General features: G+C 42.3%; 1 protein-coding gene across 1 annotated transcript in view; it reads right to left on the bottom strand.

The window, feature by feature from the left end:
• Positions 1-5777: 5777 nt before the first annotated feature.
• The window catches only part of SLC25A24 (solute carrier family 25 member 24), a 36826-nt gene continuing 33681 nt past the window's right edge, over positions 5778-8922 (bottom strand). Inside the window, exon 10 of the mRNA XM_069737370.1 lies at positions 5778-6201. Coding sequence (XP_069593471.1) covers positions 6026-6201 — 176 coding nt within the window. The 3' untranslated portion in view covers positions 5778-6025. The remainder of the gene's footprint in view (positions 6202-8922) is intronic.

Raw genomic sequence — 8922 nt, 5'->3', positions numbered from 1 at the left:
AGGTAGCACCTAACCAGCCTAGTCTCTGTCTAAAGGTCTCCTGGCTGGCTTTTCAAACTATGTTTTCTCTAAAAAGTTGGAGCATTTCAGAGAAAAAAAAAACGTACCTGCTACAATCGAGCAGTCAGGCTTTGATTCGTGCTGCCTACAATTTGGGAAGTATGAATCGAGTGACAGGTTCCCGATAAGAATAAGACAAGTTTTTTTTTTATTTTTAATTGTAAGCTAAATCTTTGGCAATCCTGCTATGAAATAAAGGCACGGATGGTCTGAAGATTTCAGATACATAAATCTGTGATTATTATTTAGGTCACATCAAAGTGTCAACTACAAAATAAATCTAAAATAAAGAATAGTAATAGCGGACAGAGGGTTCAATTTGGTTTCTTATGTAATCTAGCATTTATTTCAACCCATATTAATGAAAATACTATTGTAATTCTGCTGTTTATTTTTTTTTTTCCATATTTTGCTCGGTTCTGCCACGGCAGACATTTTTAAAGTAGTGACAACAGGAAGTGAGGCCATCTCAGGTGTCATTTTTATTAAATTCGCTTCTCTACCAGTGGAGGAAAGCTGTTATTTTGTTAATGTTGGTACATTCTGACAAAATGACAGTTCTTGGAAAGCAAATGAAAGAACAGCACCCAAGACTGCGGCATTTCCTGCCTTACAGGTTATCCTTGTAACTTCCTTATGTCCTAAACACATGGTCAATACTACATTTTAGGACCTTCTACAGATGTAGTTATAGTAATCCCGCTCTAAACAGGTGAGCAACAATACTACAGGGAATAATGTATCACTGACTAAGGAAGAAGAAGAAATCTGGAAGGCTGCGGAAAAGGACATTTCTGATTAGCACATATAATGTAGCTTACATATTAATCTTAGAATGAATATTTCATAAAATACACTGATTATGTGCATTAGCTGAACCAAACAAGTCTTGAATGCAGCAAGTATAAAGAAGCACATGAAGTATCCCTTATTAATTAGGAAGAATCTCCGATCAGCCAGTGACCGCTTGTTCTTATGGCGTTGGTCCGTGGATTATGGACGGAAGACCAACATGCTGGCCACTAATGTTCCATTATTATAACATGATGTACTATGCTCCTGTAATATAAGTCTTTTCAAATAAGGCACAATGACAGACTAAAGTTTAATAAGGCTGAAGTGCCCACTTTCTAGAATCCTACGATTTAAAGTAAACTTAAGGAGTAAAATTTTTCCTTGTGTAGACAAACAGGTCTATATAAAGCAGACTTCTAGGCCGTACAATGGTCTTCTTGGAATTTAACCCCTTAGTGAAAGAGCCATATTTTAAGAATCTGACCAGTGTCACTTTATATGAGAACTCTGGAACGCATCAACAAATTCCAGTGATTTTGAGATTGTTTTTTCGTGACACATTATACTTTATGGCAATGGTAAATTTAGGTTGATATGTCTTGTGTTTATTTAAAAAAAAAAAAAAGAATTTTGACAAATGTTAAAAAACTAGCAGTTTTCAAAACTTGAATGATTCATTTAATCCAGAAAGTCATGCCATAGCAAAACATTAATAAATAATATTTCCCACATGCCTGCTTTACATCAGCACCATTTGTAAAATGTTATTTTATTTTCTTAGCATTTTAGGAGGTTTAAAAATGCAGCAGTAATTTTTCATTTTTTCATGGTAATTTACAAATTTTTTTCTTTTAGGGACCTATCCAGGTTTGAAGTGACTTTAGGGGTCCTATATATTGGAAAACCCCCAAAAGTGATAAGATTGTAAAAACAGCACCCCTCGACATATTAAAAATTGCCGTCACGTAGTTAATTAACCCTTCAGGTGATTTTCAGGAATTAATGCAAAGTGACATGACAGAATTAAAAAGTGTATTTTTACCACCTAAATGTCACTGCCTTTTGAACAGGCCTCTATAGCTGGCAGATTATAAGGCCACTATTTGCTCGTGAATTGCCAAGGCAAACATCAGGACCACACAATCACGATCTCAGGGTGCCGATCGGGATAAAGAGGGAGAAGCCACACTCTTTTAAACATTTATACGATATAGTCATTATTGACAGCAGCATCTGAGGGGTTAAACAGATATGGACGGTGACAACACTGATCATGGCTGATGCAGAAAGTTGTCAGCTACAGTGGACAGCCGACCGCTGCTGGATTGTCTCCTGTATGGGAAGGCTATTCTCTTATATCTCAGGTCAGTTAAAAGATGTATTGATGGTCATTAAGGGGTTAAAGATGCAAATAGCCTCTTCAGAGGAAGAGGAGGAGAGGATTTCTTGTGCCAGCAATTCAATGTAGCAATACTAAAAGTCAATATTGTATTGACAATTTAACAAACCTTGCTGCATGGCCCAAGATAAAAAGCCAAACCAGAAACTCCACTAGTTTCGGGGTGTTTGCCCCTCATTAGATAAAAAAGTAGAAGAGCTAATCTGCCTGGGTGGGAGTCTCCGACAGGGGATTGAACGGGTAAGGTTCCTCCTTGGGAAGAGCACCCACTTAGGCCAGGTTCACATTGCGTACATGTCGTCGGTTAAACGGACTACGTTACACCGCGGCATAACGTGGTGTAACGCAGTCCGTTAACGCCGCCATTGAAAGCAATGTTGGACGCATCACTAGCGCACGCCCACAATGGGCGTGCGCTAGGGATGTGCCGTCATTGAGTGACGGAACCCGAGACGCGGGATGCAGCGTTTCCGGGTCCATCACTGCTAGCGCAGATAGAGCTAGCAGATGCTCCATCTGCGCTAGTGCGATGCAAACGTCGACACTTGCGTTACAGCAGCCCGTTAGCGTATGTGCTGAACGGGCTGCTGCTAACACAGTGTGAACTAAGCCTTACAGACAATGCAATGTTTCTCTGGGAATTTAAATATACAAATTGCCTCTTCAGAGAGTAAAGGTACCGTCACACATAACGATATCGTTAACGATATCGTTGCAACGTCACGCTTTTGGTGACGTAGCAACGATCCCGCTAACGATCTTGTTATGTGTGACAGCGACCAACGATCAGGTCCCTGCTGGGAGATCGTTGGTCGTTGGGGAATGACACAGTCAGTGCAGGGAAGCTCTCGGCAGCAGCGTGTGCATTAGCAGCGCTCTTGCCGAAAGCAGTTTTAACCCTGTGGACGCCGGCGGGAGACGTGACAGACATCAGAATGTGAGTATGTAGTGTTTTTTTTTTACTTTTACAATGGTAACCAGGGTAAATATCGGGTTACTAAGCGCGGCCCTGCACTTAGTAACCCGATGCTTACCCTGGTTACCCGGGTGCTGCAGGGGGACTTCGGCATCGTTGAAGACAGTTTCAACGATGCCGAAGTCATTCCCTTGATCGTTGGTCGCTGGAGAGAGCTGTCTGTGTGACAGCTCCCCAGTGACCACACAACGACTTACCAACGATCACGGCCAGGTTGTATCGCTGGTCGTGATCGTTGGTAAGTCGTTTAGGCTACGTTCACATTGGCGTTCCGCCAATGTGCGTCGCTGTTGCGCCGGCGACGCAGCGGCGACGCGCCCCTATGTTTAACATAGGGGACGCGTGCGTCGTTTTGGTGGCGTTTTTCGCCACGTGCGTCGTTTCCGACGCTAGCGTCGGACGCAAGAAAACGCTACATGTAGCATTTTCTGTGCGTCCGATTTTCGTCGGAAAACGACGCACGCGTCGCAAAACGCGCGCGTTTTTGCGCGTGTTTTAGCGTGCGTCGCCGACGCACGGCGGCGCAACGCTAATGTGAACGTAGCCATAGTGTGACTAAAGCTTTAGAGGACAGGAAACTCTAATCTCATAAGCAGAGATGAGATTAGTCTAGTGCTGCATTGTTCAGGGTTAACACAGCTGGCATCTCACTGCTTCTAATCAAACTATGGTTTCTCTGAAGCCCCAGAGTGTTTTAAGGTACCGTCACACTAGACGATATCGCTAGCGATCCGTGACGTTGCAGCGTCCTGGCTAGCGATATCGTCCAGTGTGACATGCAGCAGCAATCAGGCCCCTGCTGTGATATCGCTGGCAGAAAGGCCAGAACTTTGTTTCGTCACTGGATCTCCCGCAGACATCGCTGAATCGGCGTGTGTGACACCGATTCAGCGATGTCTTTGCTGGTAACCAGGGTAAACATCGGGTTACTAAGCGCAGGGCCGCGCTTAGTAGCCCGATGTTTACCCTGGTTACCATCGTTAAAGTAAAAAAAACAACCACTACATACTTACCTACCGCTGTCTGTCCCCGGCGCTCTGCTTCTCTGGTCTGGCTGTGAGCGCCGGGCAGCCGGAAAGCGGAGCGGTGACGTCACCGCTCTGCTTTCCGGCCGCTGTGCTCACAGCCAGAGCAGAGAAGCAGAGCGCCGGGGACAGACAGCGGTAGGTAAGTATGTAGTGGTTGTTTTTTTTACTTTTAGGATGGTAACCAGGGTAAACATCGGGTTACTAAGCGCGGCCCTGCGCTTAGTAACCCGATGTTTACCCTGGTTACCGGCATCGTTGGTCGCTGGAGAGCTGTCTGTGTGACAGCTCTCCAGCGACCAAACAGCGACGCTGCAGCGATCCGGATCGTTGTCGGTATCGCTGCAGCGTCGCTTAGTGTGACGGTACCTTTAGAGAAAAATTATACCTGGCTGCAATCATACAGAGAGGCCAATTACATACAGAAATTTCCAGAGGGGCATTGCATGGCTTATGATACGGCTTATGCTGAGTTGGTGCTCTTCAAAAGGAGAAAATTTACGGTACATCTGTTAATAGGCACCGCACCCAGCTAAATCAGTTCTCGCCTGCTTTGCACTGATGAGGAGAAAACACCCCAAAACATGTGCCTGCAAATGGAGTTATTGGTTTGGCTTCTTACCTGAAGTCATGTGGCAAGGCACTTTAAAAGGGTCGATATTGATTATTCAGAATACTACTTCCAATATGTGGCAATGGAGTACCAATCCACTTCTCTGAAGAAGCTATATGTATATTTAAAGCAAACCTGTCACACTGAAAACACTAAACTATTAGCAGAATTTTATGGAAGCAGGAACAGAGAATAATGATATATAGTGTTAAGAGAAAAGATTCCGCACAGTTAAGAATATCGAAGAATCCCTGTTTCTTCTAGGAGTTTAAGGAGTCCAGCAGGAGGTCCTGGTCCTACTCAGTGACTGCCAGCTTTCCTTGGCAGTGTTCCTTTGTGAGAGTACATACATTCATTGAGTCTAACCAGCTCTGACAAGTCATACTGCATCTTTTCCTATAAAACTACCCATCACTTTATTCAGTTTTTATATAAAATGATCACTTCAGTAAAATATTAAAGCATGATTAATGTGACAGGATCCTTTTAACATGAAGAAGTAATTTTGACATTATATCCTGTTTCTGTCACACACAATGTGAAATATGGCTGTTATTTATTCACAACCACAAACTATAATACAAGGAGGGTCGTGTTGCCATTCATCTACATGTGCAGCAGGCAGCCGGTTTGTGGCATAAAGTTATATATCCAGCTCCCCGCTTTTCACTAGGATCCGTAACCTCTCTGATGGCCAGTGTACAGATGTGATGTTACCATAGGTGTTTAAAGAGGAGGATTTTTTTTTTCTACATTTTGAAAAATATATCCTTTGGTAAGAACCGAGAGATTTTGTTTTCAGCTAGAACATAATAGAATGCATATATGTTTCACAACATAAAACTATCAAAGTTAAGAAAACAACTATATAAAACCCATTAAAGAAATAAAAATATAAAAACAAAAAACTATGGTTTCAAAATTTTGCATTTTTTGTTGTAAATTTGGCTGACACAAAAATAGAAAACGACAGATCAAAATAATATCAGCTGCCATACATGACATTGACTGGCGATGGCTCAATAGGTTCAGACGTTCTCATCATGTAGAAATGTGGCAGCAGCTGAATTCATATTCTTATCTTCACCAAGGAAATCGCACAGACATACGTACACACACTGGAGTTCCTGAGTGGAAATCTTGGCAATTTGATATTTCTAGATCCCAAGCTGCTCCTTCATCTTCTCGTACACTACATAGCTGATGCTGACTGCAGGAAGCACTTTCAAGAAATTTGGAGCAATTCCTCGGTACAGACCTAGAAACCCCTCCTTAGCTACTATCTTGCGGAAGAGGCCTCCCATGCTTAGCTGAGGCGCACCCTCTATGGAAGCTGAAAAAGAACCAAGAACAAGTTAAGATTGCTGTAGCGGTACCATGACTTTAATAGGGATGGGCAATTTTTCAAAAAATAAAATCATTATTTTTTTCTTTCAAAGTTAATAACGAATTTTGATTTTAAACTTGATTTTTTTTTCTTTTTATGGTTGGAGTTTAGTGGAAAGGTGTATCCGAACGCAGTCCAACAAATTCGCGATAATCTATTCCAAAAAGCGGCATAACTTCTAGCACAGCCGCTTGTAGGCAGCACAGAGCTGGAGTACCTTTTTGATCATGCTGATGTCATAAGGCTTTTTTGGGGGGTGGAGTGGATGGTGTTGGTCACAGTGGGCAGAAGGGATGGAGGTGATTGACTGCAATAAAGATGGTTTCTGATTGTCTGTTTATGGAAAGCATGGAGCATTGGTGAGAAGCCACATGGCCCAAATACAGAAGGGGGCACATGTGAGGAGGGGTAAACCGTACCTCAGGGAACAAAATACAAAATGGATGCAGGAGGAGAGGAAAAGGTTGACCCTCTTACAAACAGAAAAGAGAAGAACAGATCTGACATTTCATTATTAAAAGGTGTGGTGGTGAGGGTGCCGGGAAGAAGAACTGGAGGTACTTTAAGCACATTTTTGGTACTAATTGGTGGTCTGTATACAGTGCACACGTGGGGCGTTTGCTCTATTTCACCTCCGATAAACCTGAGCTGATAGGAGAAGTTGCAGGGAGATGCACCAACCACTTATTTGCTGCTTTCCCAGTACTTAAATGGCTCTTCAATGTCTTCTGAGGCTGTTACGGGAATAATGGTGGAAGTCTATGCGACCTACACAGCCAACCTCCTACTAGTTCTCTCCTATGTCCACGAGCTTCACAGTGAGCTCAATCACAGAGCTCAGCAGCTCTCCTCTTCCTCCTACAGTGCCCGCTCCACCAATGATGAGTGCTGCCGGTAGGAGAGGGGGCAGAGCTAAAATTGATTTTTTGATTCTATCAAAAATTGCAAAATAGTGCCAGCCTCAAATGGTGAATTAATCATAGTAATTCAATTAATCTCCCAGCCTAACATGTAATACATTGCTGCACCAAGTCAGTCACAGCAGAACCGTCTCTTTCTAGAATCCCACCGCTCATAGAAGACATTACCTAGAAAAGGAATCTCAACTTTAATGTCAATTCTATAACTTATGTAGAGATTTCTTAAGCAGAAACTGTGGTTTAAATTTTTATTTCATAAATAAATTATACTCATGAAAATTACAAACTTTGCAATATGTCTTATCAGAGAAATCTACTTCTTTCTTCATCAGTACTGATCAATCAATAAAAATTAAAAGCGAGTTTTACTTTTTGTGAGATAAACCTGGGGTAAGTTAGCCACCACTTAAAGGGTTAGTCCCATCTCTGTCTTTCATGGTGGGGACAGGAATAACCACATCCATGTGCCGGCCACAGGAGGCTGGAGCAATTCAATAATAGAGAAAGCACTGAGGATATCAAATTTCCTGTAATTGCTTTATGAATCTATTATTAAAATGCAGATGCCACTTATAGCAGCCCATCGTTTGCTTATGGAGAAGCAGGATTTCTACAACTTAGGCTTCAATCAGATGTCAGTTTTTATCTGGACATGAAAGAAAAAAAAACCAAAAAATGGACCGTTCATCAGTGTGCAGGATCAGACTTTCATCCACTATTAGGGCTCTTTCAGAGGTCAGTGTGTTTTGTATGTGTGGTGACAATTTTCACACGAGACACTTATACAGTTAGGTCCATATATATTTGGACAGAGACAACATTTTTATAATCTTGGTTATAGACATTACCACAATGAATTTTAAACAAAACAATTCAGTTGCTGTTGAAGTTCAGACTTTCAGCTTTCATTTGAGGGTATCCACATTAAAATTGGATGAAGGGGTTAGGAGTTTCAGCTCCTTAACATGTGCTACCCTGTTTTTAAAGGGACCAAAAGTAATCGGACAATTGACTCCAAGGCTATTTCATGTACAGGTGTGGGGAATCCCTTCGTTATGTCATTCTCAATTAAGCAGATAAAAGGCCTGGAGTTGATTTGAGGTGTGGTGCTTGCATTTGGAAGGTTTTGCTGTGAAGTAAACATGTGGCCAATGGAGCTCTCCATGCAGGTGAAACAAGCCATCCTTAAGCTGCAAAAACAGAAAAAAAAACATCCGAGAAATTGCTACAATATTAGAAGTGGCAAAATCTACAGTTTGGTACATCCTGAGAAAGAAAGAAAGTATGGTGAACTCATCAGTGCAAAAAGACCTGGGCGCCACGGAAAACAACAGTGGTGGATGATCGCAGAATAATCTCCATGGTGAAGAGAAACCCCTTCACAGCAGCCAACCAAGTGACCAACACTCTCCAGGAGGTCGGCGTATCAATATCCAAATCTACCATAAAGAGAAGACTGCATGAAGGTAAATACAGAGGGTTCACTGCACGGTGCAAGCCACTCATAAGCATCAAGAATAAAAAGGCTAGACTGGACTTTGCTAAAAAACATCTAAAAAAGCCAGCACAGTTCTGGAAGAACATGCTTTGGACATATGAAACCAAGATCAACCTCTACCAGAATGATGGAAATAGAAAAGTATGGCGAAGGTGTGGTACAGCTCATGATCCAAAGCATACCACATCATCTGTAAAACACGGCGGAGGCAGTGTGATGGCTTGGGCATGCATGGCTGCCGGTGGCACT

The sequence above is a fragment of the Ranitomeya imitator genome, chromosome 8, assembly GCF_032444005.1.
Source record: "Ranitomeya imitator isolate aRanImi1 chromosome 8, aRanImi1.pri, whole genome shotgun sequence".
Classification (NCBI taxonomy): domain Eukaryota; kingdom Metazoa; phylum Chordata; class Amphibia; order Anura; family Dendrobatidae; genus Ranitomeya; species Ranitomeya imitator.
Note: the sequence above shows the minus strand (reverse complement) of the source record. Positions and strands in the feature narration are given on the sequence as shown.